At 42.7% G+C, this 21,911-nt stretch overlaps 2 protein-coding genes across 2 annotated transcripts; both read left to right on the top strand.

Annotated features, from left to right (window-relative positions):
* The first annotated feature begins 4,310 nt into the window (after nucleotides 1–4,310).
* SNRPA1 (small nuclear ribonucleoprotein polypeptide A') lies at nucleotides 4,311–12,203 on the top strand. Its single transcript, XM_020781734.3, has 9 exons — nucleotides 4,311–4,468; nucleotides 5,519–5,666; nucleotides 5,861–5,939; nucleotides 7,339–7,385; nucleotides 8,943–9,045; nucleotides 9,777–9,856; nucleotides 10,356–10,431; nucleotides 11,330–11,423; nucleotides 11,944–12,203. Exons 1-9 carry the CDS (start codon nucleotides 4,387–4,389, stop codon nucleotides 12,000–12,002), a joined length of 768 nt encoding a protein of 255 aa, XP_020637393.3. The 5' UTR covers nucleotides 4,311–4,386; the 3' UTR covers nucleotides 12,003–12,203.
* A 1,675-nt stretch (nucleotides 12,204–13,878) lies between these two features.
* Nucleotides 13,879–21,426, top strand: SELENOS (selenoprotein S). The gene is made up of 6 exons (XM_020781735.3): nucleotides 13,879–14,017; nucleotides 15,641–15,769; nucleotides 17,042–17,148; nucleotides 18,587–18,676; nucleotides 18,763–18,838; nucleotides 19,348–21,426. The coding sequence occupies exons 1-6, from the start codon at nucleotides 13,948–13,950 to the stop codon at nucleotides 19,425–19,427; spliced, it is 552 nt and encodes a 183-aa protein (XP_020637394.3). The 5' UTR covers nucleotides 13,879–13,947; the 3' UTR covers nucleotides 19,428–21,426.
* Nucleotides 21,427–21,911: the final 485 nt, after the last annotated feature.

The raw sequence follows: 21,911 nt of genomic DNA, 5'->3' as shown, positions 1-21,911 counted from the left end.
GATATTTGGATGGCCAAGGGTTCCTTACCTCTGCTGTAAGAGGGGATTTACTCCATTCCTATTATCATTTCATCCAGCCAGGATTTTGTGATATGCCAGCATAGCCACGCCAGCATAGTCAAACAGAATCAAGCCATCGATTGTTGTTGTTTTTCTATTCCGTGATCTGACATTCAAAAGCAATATTTTCAAACTGTGACCGTCTAGATATTTGTGATTTCGACTCCCTAAGCACCAGCCAGTTTGACTTCATGGTAGAGATTTTCGTAACGTCTAATGCAATACATCTGAGGAGCTAAAGCATCTCAAGGCATGTCTTGGAAGGTGGGGAATACACCACATTGTTCTGTGTGTCTCCTTGGGTATCTCTGTGCAAAGATTCCTTTTACTTTAACGATCGCTGGAAAAGGATTTCTCCCCAAAATAACAAGAGGTAAAATAATCACCTCAATAGAAGTTATTCATTTGGGTCCTAGAATCATAGGATCATGAAGTTGGAAGGTAAGGTAAAGGTAAAGGTTCCCCTTGACAATTTGTCCAGTCATGTCCGACTCTAGGGCACGGTGCTCATCCCCGTTTCCAACCCATAGAGCTAGCATTTGTCCGAAGACAATCTTCCATGGTCACGTAGCCAGCGCGACTAGACACGGAATGCCGTTACCTTCCCACCAAGGTGGTACCTATTTATCTACTCGCATTTTTGCATTTTGCATGCTTTCGAACCGCTAGGTTGGCAGGAGCTGGGACAAGCGATGGGGGCTCACTCCGTCACGTGGATTTGATCTTACGACTGCAGGTTTTCTGACCTTGTAGCACAGAGGCCTATAAAGCCATCAAGTCCAACCCTTGGTCTAAACTGAATTGGGATTTGAGCCCAGAAGGAACTCAAAACTGTGGGACACATAAGCTCTTATGTCAAATGTGGGGCTTCCCTGGTTGACTGATTATTTATTAATCTGATAATCGTTATTGACCACTTGGAGTTGGAGATTTCAAAGCAGTTTGCAACAACAGTGTGAAGAAAGACAATACACGTAAACCGCAGCATTTGCTCTGTCCAGGAAATGGAAGATAGGCTGGATTGTATAGAGAAATCTTGCAAAAACAGGTGTGTTTTCAGCATACGCCCAGGATTCCAGAAGGTCTGAACATGCTGAATTTCTGAGAGAAAGGTAATCTGCATAGTGGACACCATCACACGAAATGCCAGTCTCCAAATAATTCCAAGAAACCTGGAGAGCAGCACCAACACACACACACACACACACACACACACACACACACACACACACACACACACACACACACACACACACACACACACACACACACGGTCTGTGATTTAGATGCTCATTCCTTGTGTGACTCAGAGCTGTAATTACACACTAATGTCACATCCTGTCATCAACATGTCCAGATGTTCATTCCCTTAATCTCTGCAAACAAGAGGAGAGATGGTGAAAATGGCAGTGTACTCTGAGCAAATACCGCAGGGGCAAATATGTTAATGGACACTGCGTTTAATTGCAGGAGTTAATGCCTGATGCCAAACCTAATTGTGGTTAGTGGAGAAGAGGAAAATAGCACTCACGTTCCAAAGGATGTATTGAGTACCTGTCCATGCCAGCCTGTACATGTCTACCGAAAAGCGTCCCCCACTGAGGTGAATGGGACTTACTTACTCCCACATAATGGTGTGTTTAGGACTGCAACGTAGGATTGTAGGGTCCAGCAGCAGTGAAAGTGAGGGAATCCAGATGATCTTATTTCTCCGTTGTAGCCTATTGAATTTCGCTACAGGTCTTTTTCATATCATGTTTTCTGTTGTATCTTTTCTCACTGTGCTTACAAACTGAGAGATATTCCCTTTTGGCTTCCCGTTGCAGCTGAAGCAGCACTGGAAACAAATGGAAAAATTAAGGATCAGGATCTGGTCGCAATAGAATGAAGGGACCTGGTTGGTCACAGCAAAAACACACCCAACAGCCACCCGCTAAACTTTTCATGAGTAATCTTTTAAGACTTCAAAAATGCTGCAAAGCAAAGCCCATTTCTCTCTATCAGGGGTTTGCAGTATGGAAAACCACCACTCCCTGATGGAGTTCCACAGATACAACACTGGGATAAGGTGTTTATCGTTAGGATGGTGAAACAGCTAATGGCATACCTTGCCTCTGTATATGAGCCAGAAGCATGGAACAGCTATTGCGATGTGATCCAGAATTTTATGCACAGAATTACAGGGATGGGTGTCCATGGCAAGAATTACTTAATTCCAAAGGGCTTCAAAGAATGGGAAGACCATCAGTAGTGCTGGGTGTAAGAAAGTAGATATCCTTGGAAGACTTTGTTTTTGGAAATGAACCTTATTTCTCTGCAATGTGTCAGTTCATCAAATACCTTACATACAACAAGTATATTAATCCTAGAAACCTATTGATTTCCTTTTATATGAATTTCTAGGATCTGGTTGTTTGACTGGAACCCAGAGAATTCAGTGGATGTGGAAAAAAAAACAGCAAATGTCTACAGTTTAGTGTGGCACATTGGTTTGATGGGCGAATTTCACTAGTAAGTCGCTTACAGTGGGCTTGACTCACCAAATACTCACTGATTCAATGAGCCTACTCAAATTATGACTTGCCATTGAATTTCCGCCATTAACTTGTAATGTCTCAGCAAAGGCCAGCTCCAGAAACTGTGCTGTTCAGCAGCTATTTGTAACTTGTATCTACACTCTTGTAAAATTAAGTATTTCTTATTTAAAAGGTAGCTTGCAACAGACTAGGAAATCAGAGTAAAGTTGTTTGATGAGAAGATGCCACCATGTGGTCTTCAGTGAAATATTTTTGTTACAGAAGGTTTTGCATGATTTATTTCAGAGGGAGTAGCTGCTGTGATTCTGAAGATATTTCTTGTATCATAATCTCAAAATGAAGGAAAACATGTTATTATAATTATTGTAATTATCATATTATTAGAATTAACACATTTACTATTGCAACAAGCATCTCACATTTCCTTTGGCAAGCTCAAAACAAGAGGATACAGTATAAAATTATCAGTGTAATTTTTAGTCCGCAATAAAGCAGCTGAAGCATCTTGAGCGAAGGGGGTGAGCATGGTTGAAGATCTCCCTAAACTTCATGAATAAGAAGAGGCTTTAATCTCTGTTACTACGCCATTTAATATCCTTAATTGCTAATCATATAATGTGTTTAGGGGAAGCAAACCATTAGAAACAGCACAAGACCTATTTATGTTCCACCAAATAAAGCAGCTAACAAATCTAATTTCAATGCAATCATTTTATTTATATGCCTTAAACTGGATGTCTGGATAATTTGGTTCGGCGTGTTTACTTGGAAGTGTCACTGAATTCAGGGGGCTTCTTCCCATCAGTTTATGTGGTGGCTATACTGTATGTATGTGTGTGTGTTTCTGTACACACACACACATATTATCTACATAAAACATGTTTTATGCATGTTTCCATTATAGATGTTTATTTCTATAGTTGTTGCAGCTTATCACAAGCTAGTCACACGTGGGTATCTGTTGCTGATTCTTCCACTCCATCACAACCAACAAGACTGGATAAGGACATACAGTAAACCGGATTTTCCCCCTTTTTTTGGGGGGGGGGGGTCTTTTCCAGTCTTATCTCCTTTCCACCTACAGCCTTTTGCAACACCTGATGATGATGGTGATGATGATCTGGGGAATCCCAGAAGCTTTTTTTTTTTTTTTTTGCTCCCTTTGCAGCTTCTTCAGTGTTTATTTTTAGTCTTTGTTTTTGCCACCCACACATCTGCTCCTGAATTGCACTTTATTTTCTGTTGTATTTCACTCTGGATTTGCAAAAGGTGATGTTAAAAGGGAGCATCTTCGGAGTTATTCTGGCGTACCGCTGGAGCGGGACTTCCAGCTTTGAAAAGAGGCGGGCCACAAAGCCTCCTTAGAGGGGGAAAAAAAACCCAAAAAAGGGGAAAAAATAAATAAAGAAGACAAAAACGTTGTGGCAGCTTAAAACCTAAGCGCTATATTTTGATGGGCGCTTTCGTGGCTCAAAGTCCACTTCCAACCTCGCGTCCAAATATAAGGCTTAGTCCTTAAATAGCAAATCCTTTTAGCCTTCTTTATATCTTATTTCTCCTTTTTTTTTCCCCCTTTGCCCCGACCCGCACCCTTTTAAGGAAAGTGCGTCGCCATGGCAACGGGGCCGGGGGTGGGCTCCCCGCGCCCGCTCGATAGCTCGGCGCTCGGCTCCGGCCTCTCTGCCGCTCTCGATGCTTCGGGCTGCGCAGCCGCGGAGACGCACGCGCATGCGCCCTTTAAAAATAAACCGAGACCCTCCGGCGGCGAGGTTGAGTCGAGGGTGGGAAGATGGTGAAGTTGACGGCGGAGCTGATCGAGCAGGCGGCGCAGTATACCAACGCCGTGCGGGACCGGGAGTTGGACCTGCGCGGTGAGACCCTGGCCTGGGGGAGAGGGGGGGACCTTCGCCTCCGCAGGCCCGAGCGGGCTCGAGTTGAGAGGCGCGGCGACGGTGGCCGGCGAGGGTCGCGCGCGCGTCCCTGAGGGAAGAAGGAAGGAAGGGAGGGAGAGGGAGGGAGGGAGGGAGGGGGAGGGGCTCGTCCTCGTATATTTCATTTCATTTTGTTTCTTATTTATGTAATTATAATTTTTTCTTTATTTTATTTATCTTCTCTGTTTTGAATCACATTTTAAATTTTAGAAATGGAATTTTAACAATTTTTTTCTTTTTTTCAAATTTTTTAATTAAAACACACAACATAAACCTACTAGCGCACAGAAAAAAACACACCACACAATAAAATACAATTGCATATCACATAGTGCCACCATCACCTTCAGGGCTATCATTAAACTTTATTCAATCCATTTTCTCTCCTAATATTCATAATTTCTTCCCTCAGTGTATACCCTTTTCTCTCTCTGAAATATTCCAAGAATACACTCCATATTTTCTTGAAATCATATTTATTTTTTAAATTGGCCTCTTCTTATTTTCATATTACATGTCAGTTTATCCTTAATTGCCATATCCCATGATTCTCTGTACCATTCCTCTAAACTGAATTGGTTATCATTTCTCCAGTTTCTTGGAATTTTTTTAACAATTTAAATCAATTTGATTTTTTTTAAAAAAAAATTTTGATTTTTATTCCACCCCACCCCACCCGTGACCTTGTTATTTTAAAGGCCATGTGAGTTGCCATCTCATAGCGAAATCAACAAATGTGGCAGGTGGTGTGGAGAATTCCTTTATGTCCAGGTCCTTCTGTTATTTGGTTTAACAAAGAGATCCCAAGGTCTGTTATGAGGTCTGCCTGTCCACAGTCCACTCAGACCTACTTAGCAGGGGGGCGAATAAGGACTGTGATGACAACGAGTGTGATGTAGAATTAGATGTTGCCAGGTGTATATCCTGAAGTATATCCCTCTTTTTGTATTGCTCTGGCTCATTTTCTGTTGTCTCATGTTTCTTTCCCAGGATATAAAATCCCTGTGATTGAAAACCTGGGTGCCACCTTGGACCAGTTCGATGCTATTGATTTCTCTGACAACGAAATCCGAAAGTTAGATGGATTTCCTTTGCTGAGAAGGCTGAAAACGTTGCTGATGAATAATAACAGATTAAGGTGAGTGCATTTCTAGAGACAGTTTTGAAGTCTAGAGTTTCTTTGGACATTCTTGCCCTTGGGGGCAGTTTTTGGTGCTCTCTTCGCCTTATGCCATGAAGCGAGCTTCAGACCAAGCTTATTTGGCAAAGAGCACGGGAATATTAGTCTTTTCTGAGTTTAATTAATCTCTTTGCTTTGTTTTTCCATTTTAGCCGAATAGGTGAAGGCCTTGAGCAGTCTTTGCCACATCTCAAGGAACTCGTCCTCACTAACAATAGCATAATGGAGTTGGTAAGTGACATAAAAGAAATTAAAGTTGTTGAATGCCGTGTGTATAATCACTAGGAAGACCTAGAAGTCAAATCTGCTCACTTTATCCCAGTCATGTATTGCTCAGTACAAGGAACTTGTGGTGCATGTCAAGTTCTTTTAACATTAAATGACAGTTGTCACTCTCCTCGGACCTTCCTGTCTGTAGTTCCACCCCCAGCTACATCTCCTGTCATAAGTATTTGAAATTCTGGATAGTATCTTGTATATGTGATGTAATGGGCTGTAGTTCCTGAAAATTCATGCCATGATAAATTGATACGGACTTTGGAATTCCATATCATTAAGGCCTGTATATGCTATTTTGACTAGCAAATCATAAATTGAGCTAAAACAGCTGATTCTCTGTTAGGTAGGAAATGCCCTCTGTTGCTAAGAGATTTTTATACGCACAGCATTCTGAAGTGGGTGGTGAAAAAGAAAAGTGGCTGAAGTGGCCAATTTTATTGCATCTTGAGTGCCAAAATGGGGCAATCATAATTTGCTGTCTCACAGCCATTTATGTTTATATATCTATTAAAACTGTTTATATACTGACTAATTGGCAGATGTCTTCAGTGTGCAAATACATCAAAAAGAAAAATATATTTAACTCTTCTTTTGAATAAACAGTCTTTTCGACCTTGTTCCCATTAATATTTGTTCAGCTTGCCATTTCTTCTCATGCATATCCTTGGCGGGGAAGGCCTCTCGTTTGAACACTCATAAATGGCTTGCTTGTAGTCATCACCAGCTCCTTTGCACATCTGCAGAAGGAGAGGCATATGGAAATGTTCATTTTGTTCCAAGGGGTGGTTGAGTGTTAGGAGCTTTTAGTGATGCTTGCAGGTTTACTTGGAAGATGGTCACAGGCAATCATAGTTTGGAGATCCTAGAATACTCTTGTTGTCATTCCATGTAGAAAAATGGTAGGCTTCCCTTTGTGTATACAGGATGAGTACCTGTGTGTCTGTGGGTGTGCATAGGTGGAGATAAGCTATTTCATCATAGGAAACAACATCCACCTAGGAAGTGGGGCTTTATGACCGGCTTGAGGAATATCTGTGTGGTGGTGTATGAAAAACCATTTGAGAAGAAACCCTAGAATAGAATATGAGCCTGCAAATAAGAGAACCTCTTATACTAGATGCTATAACGTGCTTTCAGAATTCAGACACTTGTGAATTAATCATCTTGGCTTAACAATGTGCAACAGCAAGATGTATTAATATCTTAATTTAGTTTCAAAGCGTAGTTACTAAGCTTGAATGTTCTTATGTTGTGGGGTTTACACTAAATGCTCATTCTGTAGTGTAATTGATTGTCCTTGGAGTTACTTTGTAAAGTACAAACTAATGGTGCTGGTGCTTGTCTTATTCAGGGAGATCTGGATCCTTTGGCAACTATCAAGTCATTGACTTACCTGAGGTATGAGACCTTGGTTTCTTATAATTGGGTCTTTGAAAAGTCTGTCCTACAGTTCAAAAATAACACAATGTAAACTGGAAGACCTTTTATCTGAAGGTTTCAAGGATTTGCTCAAGTCGGGAAAGTATTTGATTTTGCAAAAAATGTCTAGGTCTGGTAATTGCAGAGAGGTGTGGGAACGCAGTGCTAAAAATACACTCAATAATAACTGCACTGTATACATCAGCTTTTTCTTTTCATAACAGTATGCCCACTACAGATAAAGTAAGACTTCAGAGGTATTGAACGTTTTCTAAAATTTCATGAGACTTTTGGCCAAACTTCAGCACCTATGAAACAAATGTGGCAGGAAGCCACAGTATGTGGCCTGAGCTGCTTTTCTTCAGATTGCAGGTGGGATTTCACATGATTTTATGTGCCTTCGTGGAAACGTATAGGAACAGGATATAGGAAACAAGATAGCAAAGAGACATTCATTTTTACAAGCCCCCAGCTGCATACTGAAGTGGAACAGTCAAGAGTCATGTTGCAGCCAGCCACCAGTCTTGGCTATAAGAGAGTATGTGAGATAGTTAAGGAACACTTTCACTATTTCCATGGTTAAAACAGTGTTTTGATACAAAATTTCTTCATATAAGGCAACATTGTTACCATAGTTAAAAGTAACTAACACTTATGAAAACAATCAATGTAACAAGACATTTTAACATGAGACTGAGTTGTCTCCATAAAATTGAAAAAAATGTATAGTGCGTATAGCAGGCCATGTTTTCTTTGGTAGACGGGTTCATTTAACATATCCGTGTTTTGCTATATTAAGGTCTGCCTAAGCATTGACATCCCTAAACAGCACAGCTAGATATGGATTAAATTCTGGATCGAAAAGTAGGCATTTATTGAATAAACTTCAGCTAAATTTGGAGATGGTTCTTTGGGAATGGGCAGGGTAATGCAAAGCTCTTAGTCATTGTACAAAGAAATGGGATATGCCATTTTTCTCTTTGGGTTTTTCATTCTCTTGGAATTATCCAAGTTCCCCATTTTGTAATCCTCTAATACTTTTAGAGTAGCTAGTAGACCAAGTCAAAGTTAACTGATTGGCAGGACTACGGATGCACTTTTTGTTTTTATTTTTTTGCTTTTAAAGAATGCACAGTTCAGCAGGGATTCCAAGAAAGGTGAATTTGAATGGATTAATTTGGAGAGGGAAGGGCAGATACTTAATTTGAAAGGGGTCCTGCTTGTTGCTGGCTAAAGAAAGATTCTCTGGAGAGGACATGTGAAGTGGGAGCCCTGACTTTTTCAGTATCTCCAGGCATGTGGAAATACTGCATGTAACAGAAGCTTCTTTCTCTCTTGAGAAAGCAAACAGACGGGTGTCAGAGGGTATAACTTCTGCTCACATTTTTGAGTTCGTCTTTTTTTGGGGGGGTGCCTACATAGTGCTTAAAGATTTGGAAGATTGTGGGAAAGATATTTAGCAAAAGGATGCATGTTCCTCTTCTATCAAACCTGTACTGGAGCTATGTAAACCTCATTCTCCATCTTTCCCTTCAGTATTTTGAGGAATCCGGTGACAAATAAGAAACATTATAGGTTGTATGTGATCTACAAGGTTCCACAAGTCAGAGTGCTGGATTTCCAAAAAGTGAAGTTAAAAGTAAGTCTCTCATAGTTTGTGATGTATATATCTCCTCAGAATTAGGCTATAAATACTATTATCTCATTTTATCTGACTGGGATCTCTATACCTCTTTTTGGCTGCCATGTGACATAATTGTCATACTATACATTTGACTGCAATTGTGACTTAGCAAGTTAATTCTAGATTATGTTTTAAGTGCATGACCAAGGAGTATGTGTCAGCTGGACTGAAAATCTACCCCCCACTTTTTTAAAATGCGGGAGCCTTGCTAAATTTATATTGCTGTGTGGACAGTTTACTTGCATTAATATCTCTGAAGATTTTTCTTAGCATCTGAGATGTCTATTCTGCCTCTCAACATATCTAGGACTAGACAAGCAAAGCTGATCATAACAGACTTCTAAGTTGAATGTAGTTGCACATTTGATGTGTTCATGTGTTGTTGACTGAAACTGAAGAGGCGTTTAGTGTTTTCAAAAGGGAACTAACAGCCATAGGGAATACTATGCAAATGGGGAAGTCTCAATGGGATCTCTTGCCACGTTGTATGAGCAATAAACAGATATTTTATGGGATGAATTGTATGTTTCTTAGGCCCAAGTTCACAGGCTTCATCTTGATGTCAACGTACTCATTTTGTCAAATTGCTGCTCGCTGCCTCACTTCCTTTTGGGGGAAAAGCTTTGTGCCATGTATTTGTTCCTGCTGATTTATTAACTTTGTGTGTGTGTGTGGTATCGCTGTAGGAGCGTCAGGAGGCAGAGAAAATGTTCAAGGGCAAGCGGGGTGCACAGCTTGCAAAGGATATTGCCAGGAGAGCAAAAACGTAAGATACGGATAACCCCTTTACACGGGCAGTCCCTTTCAGAAACACCACACCACAGCTTGTTGCAACTCTTTGACAATTGAACAGCTCACCTGATTGAGATCTTTGTGAATAGAAGCCCATAACTGGCACCAAGTTGCCTGGTTTCTAAATTACGCCTTGCTTTTGAAAAAAACAATTTTGCAGTCATTGGGAAAATAAAAGCCCGGTGTTGTTTTCCTTGACCAAATTCTTCGTGAATCCTAACTGTTCAGAACCAAGATAGCCACTTAAGTTATGTGCATAGTTTGCATTTTGCTTGGAGGATATGAAAGGGAGGGTGTGGGAAAGCTATCCTGCTGGTGTTTCTGAAGGAGTTCTGACCTCATTGTATCAGTTTGTTAACAAAGATAAGATACTACACTTGATTGAAATCAGTGCTTCCAGAGACTTCTCTTTGGATGCTGGAGAAGCAGGAGACAAATTAGTTGTATTCATCGATGCACTTTTTCTTTTGCAGTTTCAACCCAGGTGCTGGTTTGCCAGCTGACAAAAAGAAGGCTGGTCCATCGCCAGGAGATGTGGAGGCTATCAAGGTAATGTTTTACTACCCTTAAATCAGTGGTTCCCAACCATGGGTCTCCAAGTGTTTTCTTGACTAACATTCTCAGAAGCTTTTACCACTAGCTGCTGGGACTTGTAGTCCAAGAACAGCTGGGCAACCAAGGTTGGGAACCACGGGTTTAAATGGAAGAATGACATTAAGAAAATCTGGTTTGGGACAGATGTCCAAGATATTTTACGTAAAAGCACTTGTTTATAACCAACTTACAAAATGTCAGAAGTTATTTTTGTCTCTAAGCACAGTTAGCTTAAAATATACCTCTCTGCCTTTGTGTTCATAAAATCATAGAATCGTAGAACAATGAGGTTGGAAGGGGCCTGTAAGGCCATAGAGTCCAACCCCCTGTTCAAGGCAGGAATCCAAATCAAAGCAGATCTGACAGAGGGTTGTCCAGTTTTCCCTTGAATGCCTCCAGCGCTGGAACTCTCACCGCCTACCAAGATAATTGCTTCCATTGCCATACTGCTATAACAGTTAGGAGGTTTTCCTGATACTCAACTGAAATCTGGTCTCCTGTTTTATGTGTTAATGATGCTGTCTAACTTTCCATAGCAAATGAAAAGTATAGATTATGTGAAGTTTTGCAACTGTGGTGCTTTTCACTGTGGACGTTCAGTTTTCAAAAGGCCAGGCAATACATCCTAAAGATTAGTGGTTGGGTGTCGGTAATACAAGGCATTCATTTGAACATGTGAAACGTAACATGTACTGGATGCCACTCTTTAGCTGGCATTTAATTTAATGTGCTGTTTTATTTAAAGATCATTCTCATTAGCGCTGTTATAAGACATGCTTATGGAATTTGTGGAGTGCCTCCTTGTGTAGAATTGTATATTTGCAATAAGTGATCTTGGATCTTTGCCTTTAAGAATGCCATTGCTAATGCCACAACACTGGCTGAAGTAGAGAGGCTCAAGGGTTTGCTGCAAGCTGGCCAGATACCCGGAAGGGACCGTAAAGGAGGTAAGGAATGGCTTTGTAATCAGTACAATTACACAGCAGTGTTTACCTAAAGAAACTGGTGGGAGCTATTTCTTCTGTTACGAGAAATTCATTGTTTTGAACCACACAGTACTTCAAAACTTTGTAGAGTAAATATATATATATTCCTCCTCCTGTATTGCTATCAATAATAGTGTACATTTTGCAAGAATATATTATAGGCCTCATCAATTTTCTTTAGGCTCTTTACATCCAGTCATCTAAGACTCTGAGAGGCTTGGTCTGGAGGCAGAGTTTCAAAAAGAAGCACCTTGAGGGCAAAATCTATAAGGAGAATTGAAATCACTGGCTCAGAATTCTACTTGCCATAGCAAGGAATCCTACTGATTCTTGCCGCAGTGCAAGCGTAGACACTTTTCCTTTTGAGATGACTGAATGAAGACCAGCCCTGTATAATTACTTCCTCTGTAAGATAATGACTTTTTGTGGTTCACGGGTAGTCCTCTTAACGCTGCTCTCTGTGCTGCTCTCTGTGCCTTAGGCCCTTCAGATGAGGCAGAAGAAGAGATGGAGGAAGACACCGTTGCCAATGGATCGTAAAAGGGCTTTCCGCGTCGGGATAGCCCACATGATGCTATTGTACTATCGTCCATTTGTCAAAATGTTTTGGTTTATTGCTGAGAAGATTTTGTTTTGTTTTTGTTTGGAAGCACTCTTGAGAAATGTGAGCAGCAGTTTGTAAATTTTATACTGTACATTTTCAAGTAAAATAAACCCCTGTTGGTTTTTTTAAATGCATAATGTTGTTCTGTATCATTTATTTTAAATGCTAGCACAACTTTATTTGTGACGCTGTTCTACCCCATCTTCCTATGTGTTATCCAGCGTTAAAACTTGAGTGGCAGTGTGGAAAAGTTTAAAATGGGGCAGCTTGTCACTCTCCAGAAACTGAACTGCAGTATCGGTTATAATTAGGGACGTGGTGGTGCTGCGGGCTAAACCGCAGAAGCCTGTGCTGCAGGGTCAGAAGACCAGCAGTCGTAAGATCGAATCCATGCGACGGAGTGAGCTCCCGTCACTTTGTCCCAGCTCCCACCAACCTAGCGGTTCGAAAGCATGCTAATGCAAGTAGATAAATAGGGACCACTTCGGTGGGAAGGTAACAGCGTTCCGTGTCTAAGTCGCACTGGCCATGTGACCATGGAAGATTGTCTTTGGACAAAACGCTGGCTCTATGGCTTGGAAATGGGGATGAGCACTGCCCCCTAGAGTTGAACCCGATGACAAAAGTGGTATTGTTGGCCTACAACTACCTGCTATCATGGGATTGTTGTCCATGGGTGACGTGATATCTGTCCCCATTCAAGCCTGCTGGGCACACTCTGGTACTGATCATCTCTGCCGAATGAGTGATTGTGTTCTGGGTGTGGAGGAACTCTGTGTAGTTCTGTTGTGATGAATTAATCACTAGCTGGTGGACTTAGACTGACTGGAACCTCTGCAGGAGTCAAAGGCTGATTATGATGACCATGAGGCTTATGGTTTTCCTGCTGGTTCATGGCATGTTTCCTTGCACCTTCGCAAGCAATTCTGTTGAGGCCTTAGATGAATTTTGGAATGGGAAATGGCCAGTGTCGTCCACTTGTGGGCTCTGATCCTTCCTGAAACAAAATCAGAAAGTGCTCCTGGTGGAATCCAAAGGCAAATGTTATGACCCCCCCCACACACACACACACACACTCCAAGGCCCTTTGAGTTCAGTAAGATCTTCCCCAACAATAGAATTGTGGTTCCAGTCAGCAAAAATAAAATCTTAAATTTTGTGACAAACGGCATTCAACGGATGACCAAAAGAAAAGGTGGTTTCCCTGAATTTTAACACGTGGAAAGATCCAAGTGGGCCCTGCCAGGTCTACAAACGGTTTAAGTAGACCTAGTCTAGATGGGCCAGATAAAAATTGAATAAATAAAGTAGTGTTTCCAACAGTACATGGGGGGGGGGGACGCAGGATCCGAACGATGGGCACCTTTTGTCCAACAGTATTGGGGGAAGCACATCAGCAGGGTCCTGCAAAAGTCTGCAATCCTGATTTTGAAGCTCAATTTTCACGCACACAGAAAAGAATCTGGCTAAGATATTTGGAACCTCTTTTTTTCCTGCATCATCCACTGCCTAGCGGTACCCACCCTGATGGGCCACTAGGGGGCGAACCACCTCCCTCCCTTTTCACCCCGCCCTCGTAAGGCCTGCAGACCGCTCCCCCTCCTCCGTTCATTCAGCCGAGTCATCCTTGCCATCCCAACCTCCGATTGGCTCCCCCCTGCCCGTGACTCTTGATTGGTCGCGGGCGGTTCTGTTTTCCCCGCCCCTTCTCCCCATTGGCCCGCCCTGCCCCACTCTCCTCCCTGGGCGGCGAGAAGGAGTAGAGAGGTGCGCCTTCCTGATTGGCTGAGGAGCCAGGAGTGAGGAGGACCCGGATGTAGGTCCGGTCCGGGAAAGGAGCGCGCGGGGGGGGGGGCTGTTTTCCTGGTCATTTGCGGCAAGATGGCGGCGGCGGCGGCGGGCGCGGGGCTGGAGGGGAGCCCCCCGGAGGCCGGCTTCGTCCTTCACGCCGGTGAGGAGAATTGGGGAGGGGGAGAGACCTCGGAATGGGACGGGGCTTGGGGCTCCCTCCCCCCAAAAGGGACCCTTTTTTTGTCCGCCCCTCCCCCGGGCTGGGAAGGAAGGCACAGATATTAAATATTTATATACAAATATATGAAATTATAAATATATAAATTAATATAGTCAAACTAAATCTATAAATAAATAAATAATTGGGCTAGAAATGAACAGTACATGATTAATTAGCGTCAGTGTGGTGTGTAGAGATTAATAGGGGCTTGGACTGGGCTATAAATAAATGGGCTATAATTGCGATAGATAGATAGGGAGATAGATAAAGCCAATAAGCAAGCAAACAGGCTATAAATCAGTGGTTTTGTTCATTAGTGGGTGGGGTTGTAGAGATGAATAGGGGCTTGGACTGGGGAGGGCTTGCAAATGCTGCAGAGGCATAAACGGGTGGGCTCTAAATAAATATTCCTTAGGGTTGGTGTTATCTAGCGATTAATAGGGGGTTGGAATGGGCTATAAATAGATAAATAAATAATAGACTGGGCTGTAATTAGGTAGGTAGGTAGGTAGGTAAGCAAGCTATAAATCGATAGTGTTGTTTATTAGAGTGGGTGGTGATGTAGAAATTAATAGGGGGCTGGACTAGGCTATAAATAATAAATAAATAATGGACTGGGCTATAATTGCAACAGACAGACAGATAGATAGATAGATAGATAGATAGATAGATAGATAGATAGATAGATAGATAGATAGATAGATAGATAGATAGGCAAGGAAGCAAGCAAGCAAGCAAGCAAGCAGGCTATAAATCAGTAGTATTGTTCGTCAGAGTGGGTGTGGGTTCAGGATTGCTCCCAGGGCTGGGACTTGAGGGATCTCCACTGGACTGTGAAACTGGCCAGGTTGCCCTTGACGGGGTTGCTTTCTCTTCCTCTCTTTCCACCTGAGTGACCTACCCCGCAAGGGTGGTTGTGAGGACCTTGTGGGCAGAGGGGCGGGGAGCCACGTCAGCAAGTCTTGGGCTCAGAGGAGAGGTGGAAAGGCAGGAAGCAAACAGGTGTGCTTCATGGGTGGGTGGCTTTGGAGTGTCGTTCCCCCCTCCAGGTAGGGAAAATGCAAAGCCTTGACGATGGTGGTGATGACGGTCGTGCAAAATGCACATGAGAATCACTTTGTATTTTGGCAGCTCCTCAAAAGTTGTGTCAATGAATAATTTGCCAGCTTGGGCAGTGTCGTTGATAAAGTGGGCCACCGTTTCCTATCGCATGTGTATATGTGCATTTGGGCAATGCCACCCCACCCCGATGGGTTTCCTTCCATGGCCAAGCAGGAATTCAAACCTGGGCCTTCAGTGTCCCTAGTTCTCCCACTCTGTTCTGTGCCCACTTAGTTAATTAGGTCCCATCGAGTTGGAGCTGACTTGTAGCAAACCCTAAGGGGGTTTTCAAGGGAAGCGAGATATTTAATGAGTGGTTTTTGCTCCTCCAGTGAGCTTCAATGGCCGACTGGGGATTCAAACCTGGGTCTGTCCAGATCTGCCACTATACCACACTGGGTTTCTCTGTTTGCCCAATATGTGCAGCAAATTCTTATGTCTGTGTTTTTTGTTTTTTCTTAGTGGGCTCGCTGCTTGCAGACTATGGCTGGTATATTCTCTTCACCCTGATTGCTGTTTATCTACTTGCACAAAAACTTGCCAAAAGATTCCGAAGCACTAGAGTGCCTCGCTTGGATGCAACAGCCGTTGGTTTGTATGAGGCTGGATTGATATCTTTTAATATATTTTCACTGAGAGTGATATTTTTCTTTTCTATGTATGTGACACAAGGCACCTAAGTAGATCCATATGCAAAGTTCTACTCATGTTTATTTAAATTGGCTTTGCTAACAATAGGAGTTGATATGTATTTATACACATAGGCTATGTCTATAGTACATCATAACTGCCTTGAGCTAATTGGAGGAGAGGGCTGATTTAAATATAACAAATAAGTGTGCTTCCTTGACCGGGGCTGGACTCAATGAGCAGTTCTAAAATGATGATGATGATTTCTATGACATGTCATATTTTCCCCTGCAGCCTGTGTTTGAACTTATAAGTGAGTTTGGACCTGTTTATGAGTAACCTGGCGAGAAAGACGAGATTATTAAACATGTTTCAATTTGCTTGTGGGTTGCAGAGAAAGTGTGAAATTGTAGGTTGCAGAGAAAGCGTTAAATGTCATAGAAATCCACTAATGATGGAGATGATTAAATCAAGGCTGCCTTGAGCTAATTGAAGGAGAGATTGGGTTGAAGGAGATCTTGGATTGCAGCTTCCACGAGCCGTCACCACCTGCTGTTCTGGTTGGGGTTTCTGGGGGTTGTAGTCCATGAACACCTGGGTTATCCCAGGTTGGGGATCATTGTTCTAAAGAACCCCACAAATGTTGTCTCTCTGTGTATGGTTCTGCAGCTGGGGTCCTGCAGATATTTTGGTACTGCCTCTTGTCCCACATCATACAGATCTCTGGTGAATCCCCATCCCTGTCAGTCATGGTTAAATTTTAGCATCATCCCCATGTCAGGCCGCTGCAAGGAGGAGGTCCCAGAGGTCTCCATTAGTAAGGAGAATCTCACTGAACCAAATCCATTTGCTGCGCTTAATTGGAGCTAGGTGAATGGGCCTTGTTGAGCAACCCCCATTAAATTCATTGGGCCTGCTCAAAGTTGGGACTACCACTCAGCTTTGGCAGACTGTTTTCTGGATCAGGGTAGAATATGCACAGGCTAGCAGTGGCTTTTGAGTTAATGAATTATCCCTACCTGTGCTGGAATGATCATTTGGGATTATTCAGACAAACTATGCAGCTAAACGAAAGCAATAAGCTATAAACGCAGAGCACTGCTGGCAGACTAGATTAAGTTGAGGATAAAGTTATAAGGGGAGCAAATTGCACCCCGTATGGATAGTGCGAGAGCATTTCAGTTTCTTGGGATACAGTAGCTCTTGTTGACCTCTTGTTGATCTACTGTCTAGATCCTGATGTTGTGGTTAGACAGCAAGAAGCTCTGCTGGCGGCCCGTAAGAGAATGCAAGACGAGTTGGATGCACAAGCAGAAAAATTCAAAGAAAAACAGAGAAAGGTAACATCTCAGCCTTTTATCAAAAGAATTATTATCAGCAAGCGGCCAGTTTTTACATTTTTCCCATCTTACCCGTAGACCTGTGAGTTAAGAAAATATGTAAAGCTGACTGTTGCTCTGTATCTGGAAAAAAGCAGTAAGTATTTATAAGTACTTCGAATTGTGGTGCTGGAGGAGGCTCTTGAGAGTCCCCTGGACTGCAAAGAGAACAAACCTATCCATTCTGAAAGAAATCAACCCTGAGTGCTCACTGGAGGGACAGATCCTGAAGCTGAGGCTCCAATCCTTTGGCCATCTCATGAGAAGAGACGACTCCGTGGAAAAGACCCTGATGTTGGGAAAGTGTGAAGGCAAGAGGAGAAGGGGACGACAGAGGATGAGATGGTTGGGCAGTGTCATTGAAGCGACCAACATGACTTTGACCCAACTCCAGGAGGCAGTGGAAGACAAGAGGACCTGACATGCTCTGGTCCATGGGGTCACGAAGAGCCGGACACGACTTAACAACTAAACAACAAACAACAACTTATAAGTACTTCCTTACTGCAATTCATAAACTGGATGGGTAGCTCAATGCTTGAGTTACCTGGCTGCGGAGACAGAGGTTGGGAGTCTGATTCCCCACTGGGCCTCCTATGAGTAGAGCCACAGAGGGGATATCTGTATCACAGCCTATTAGGTTCCAAAGCCCATCTGTTTCAGCTAGACTCCCAGGCTCACACTGGAAGCTGGCCAAGCCCCAGACTTATTTACATATGTGGTGATTATGTGAAGTAAGAAAGAAAGAATGGAAGCAAATCTGTAAAGAAATAAGGGAAATAACTGGATTAAATATTCAAATGTCCCTGTCAATGGCTTTATTGAACAAGGTTAAGAAACATCAATTGTTGAAAGAAAATGAGGATTTAATTGTAATAATGGTTACACCAGCAAAGTTAATTTTTGCAAGAAACGGGAAAAATGATAACCAGCTTAATTTAGAGGAATGGTATAGAGAACTATGGGACATGGCAATGAATGATAAAATGGCATGTGATAGGACAATAAGGCCTATCAAAAAATAATGATTTTAAGAAAATAGGGAGTGTATTCTTGGAATATGTATTTCAGAAAGGGAAGGGGGGATACACTGAGGGAAGAAACAATGTCGTTTTGAATAGAAAATGGATTGAATGAATGAATTTTAAAAATATTATTAATGCTAGCCTGAGGGTGAAGGTGGCACTGGTGTATTACGTCATTCTATTTTATTGTGGTGTTAGGTTTATGTTGTTTCAGTTGAATGTTTGTTTAATAAAAATTAATTTAAGAAAAGGAAGCTGGCCAAGCCCTCTGGTGTCCGGGGTCCAGTTTTCTTGGGGTCATCCAACTTGTGCAGGCCTGGCATAAACTTCACAACCGAATTCTGAAATGCCCAAACCTGTGTTTCCCTTCTTAGCTTGAAGAGGAGAAGAGAAGACAAAAGATAGCCATGTGGGAAAGCATGCAGGAAGGCAAGAGTTACAAGACAACGTTCAGGCAGAACCAGGTTAGTATTTGATGGTGGAGGGAGCAAAGACATCTTTCAAATTAGAGGACGAACCAGGGATTAAGTCACTCTTTTCTGCATGTCAGGAGCCTGAACCTGGAGCCTCAACATCGACTGCTGAATCGAAACCGAAATCCAGAAGAAGACCTTTACGAGACGGAGGTAAATGCTCTACTAAATGGGTTTTCAGATTGTTTATAGCTTTTTGCATGGTGTTCTCTTGACGGCTACCATTCATGTCGCTTCCCCATCAAGTGGTCTCTGCTGAAGAAGCAGGCTTCAGGGTGCATTGTTTGCTCATTTGGGACAAGATCGATGCCCTGCGAGCATAACTTTGTAGGAAGGACATGGATAAACCAGAGACGGGGCACATGTGAAGGACAATAGGCTGGTTGCTGTCTCTGATGGGTTTTGGGAACATGTTGCTGCAGGAAGAAAGTTATAGCAGGAACCTTGCAGTTTGAAACCTGTCTACGTGCACTTGCGTGCATAAAATTGCTAGAGGAATCCCTTGTTGATTGATGCAGGTTTTTCCCCAGGTTCCATCTAGACGATATAGACACTTCCTTTTTTTGCCACTACTGGTTCTGAACAGCTCTGACTTTCTTTCATGCCTTGTGCTGCATCTCCCCTGTTTTGCCCGATGGTCAAGTTCTTCCCTCTTTTCCCAGGTTACAACCCCTTGTCTGGAGAAGGTGGTGGGACTTGCTCATGGAGACCAGGACGCAGAGGCCCTTCATCGGGTGGATGAGGCTAGTTCTGCTGGTGTCTTCCTGGGGCACTGGCAGGCATTAACTGAACCCCACAGCTGTGGAAGTCTGTGGGTTGCTTGACACAGGGATTCAAGGAGAAGGAAGTGGAGAGGTTACATGAACACCACAGTAGTCTCAAAGGTGTGTGGAATGAACCCTATTATCTCTCGTGCAGCGATGTTATTGCTCAGCAGAGCAAATCAACATTCTACAAGGCACTTCTAGAAAGGGAGGCAGCCCAAGCAGAAATTGTAACCTTGAAATAAGACATTGGATCACTACCAAATCTGGCACTGATACAGCAGACCGCGTGCTGTTGCACTGTGTTGAATTTGACGACATTTGGGCAAAGTGTTTTTTAGTTACAATTTTTAAAACATAAAACTCCCCCCCTTGCAGAAACAAACAACCCTAAACAGCCCCAGGTTTATAACAGACTAAATAAATTGAAAAGACCAATGTTGCTTATCTTGAAAGAGAAAGGTTGACCCCCCCCCCCCACCTGCTTTATTCTATTTTGGAAGGAATCTAGGCTGCAGAGGCTGAAATCTTGATCTTCAAAAAAGGCTTTCAGAATAGTAAAAACAGTGACTTTGTTATAAGCTGAGCATGTGTGGAACAAGCTTACCCACAAGAGTGTTCCAAAGTAGACACAGTGTTGTAGCTTCCTGGGCCAAAAAGGGAGACATTTGTTATGGATACACTGATTTTAAAAAAAGGAGGCAGTTTCTGGGATTTTCCCTTGTGTGGTGTCACTTGGTAAATGATGATGAGCACAAGAGGGTATTCTGCGTAGGTCATCTAGACTGCTGCCATCCGTGTTGCCAACATCCAGGCTGCCCTTTACTATGGAAAGCTTGGCATCTTTTTTCCTGCTGCCAACGGAGGCCCTATATTGTGCAGTAATTACTGAGCCATTTCTTGGCATTTTGAATTGTGGATATAAAAGCACCATCTCCCACATTTGTAAACTGCAAGTTTTTTGTAGACTTGAATTAATGCAGTTAATAAGAACTTGAAAGCAGGAAAGAAATGATGGAAGTTGACAGGAATTGGGAGCAGAGTTACTATTAGTTTTTTCTCTTGATTGATTTTTCAATCTTTTTGAAATTCAAGCATGGCCAGCCTAGTATTCCCTCCATTTTTTTTTACCCCGAGTAATAGAAAAGGAGCAAACTTAACTTTGCAAAAGCATTCAGGCTTGAACCTTCCTCTAAAATTCATTTATGCTCTGCAAGGGGGGAAAGCATGTTTGGAAAAGCGGTGCTTTCTCTTTTTCACATGCCAAATGATCTGAGCATTTCAGCTGCCAGAGCGATGTTTTTCTACTGGTAGGGCAACCAACCAACATCCAGCAAAGGGAAGCCAAGTTAGTACAGCTAAAGGATGCCATTAAGATATGAAGTTCGCAAGATGCTTGAAATGTTGGATCTCCTGTCCTGGCTTCCCCATTTACTCCTCCCTTTGGGAAACCTTGAGATTCTAGTCTCTTCTGATTTTTGAACTTAAGTGTGGGGGCTCAGCCCTCTCAGGTTTGTAGGACTGGACACAAATGAAATCCGCGGATGACCTCCCTGTAACAAGCAGCATTCAATGACGTGGTCCTTGTCAATGGTGAGCCACACCAGTGAGGGCCACTGAAGCTACAGACTGCCCGTTGGGGACAGTTCTTGCCATATTCTCTGTTGTTTTCATTTGCTTTGCGCGGCAGCACAAAAATTGTAAATAACATTCGCAACACAGCTGTTTCTGTGCCTATTTTCTATGCAAAAAAATCTCTATATTCTAGCTTAATAAACAGGTCTTAAGGCTTACAGCCCTATACAGACTGGGCATGGAGAGAGTCCAATTGAACTTACCATTTGAGGAAAGATGCATAGAACTGTACGGTGAAGCGAGTTACATTATTTGTCTGTGGCTTGTTTGTTCTGGACAGAGTGTTCCCACCCATCCCCCTTGCAGGCCATTGTTAATAAAATATTCGTATAATTCAATAACTTTCACATTTGCTGGACAACTTTGTGAAGTGGCCATAGTAAGGTCGTGGAGGGCAGTGGCCTTATCTCTCCTCCCCCCCCCCCCCGAGGCCCCCTCTGGCATGGGAAACGTGTATTGGTGAGTTTTGTAGATCTCCAGAGTGGGTTTGGAGGGGTGCTTAGAGTAAATCTATTTAATTTTTCTTTTAAAAAGCAAGTAGTAAGTTCCGTTCCCTTGGAAGCTGAACCAGGCTTGTGCGTGTACAACAGACGTGAAAACTGGACATCCGTTTATCTGTACAAAATGGTGGTGGGTGGTGGTGGAGAAACCATTCTTTTCCTTGTTTCTCTTCCCGGCCAACCTGCAGGAGTCGATTCCTCTGCTGAAAAAAATGATAAAAGCAGGGAAGAAAGTTTATGTTGCAGCATCTGTTTTTTTTTTTTTTAAGGGCAACCAATAAGGTTGCATTAGAATAGGCCTGCAAGGGTAAAGATTATTTTCCAGGA

Source organism: Pogona vitticeps, chromosome 12 (genome assembly GCF_051106095.1).
Source record: "Pogona vitticeps strain Pit_001003342236 chromosome 12, PviZW2.1, whole genome shotgun sequence".
Lineage (NCBI taxonomy): Eukaryota > Metazoa > Chordata > Lepidosauria > Squamata > Agamidae > Pogona > Pogona vitticeps.
This window is presented reverse-complemented; position numbering and strand designations above follow the sequence as displayed.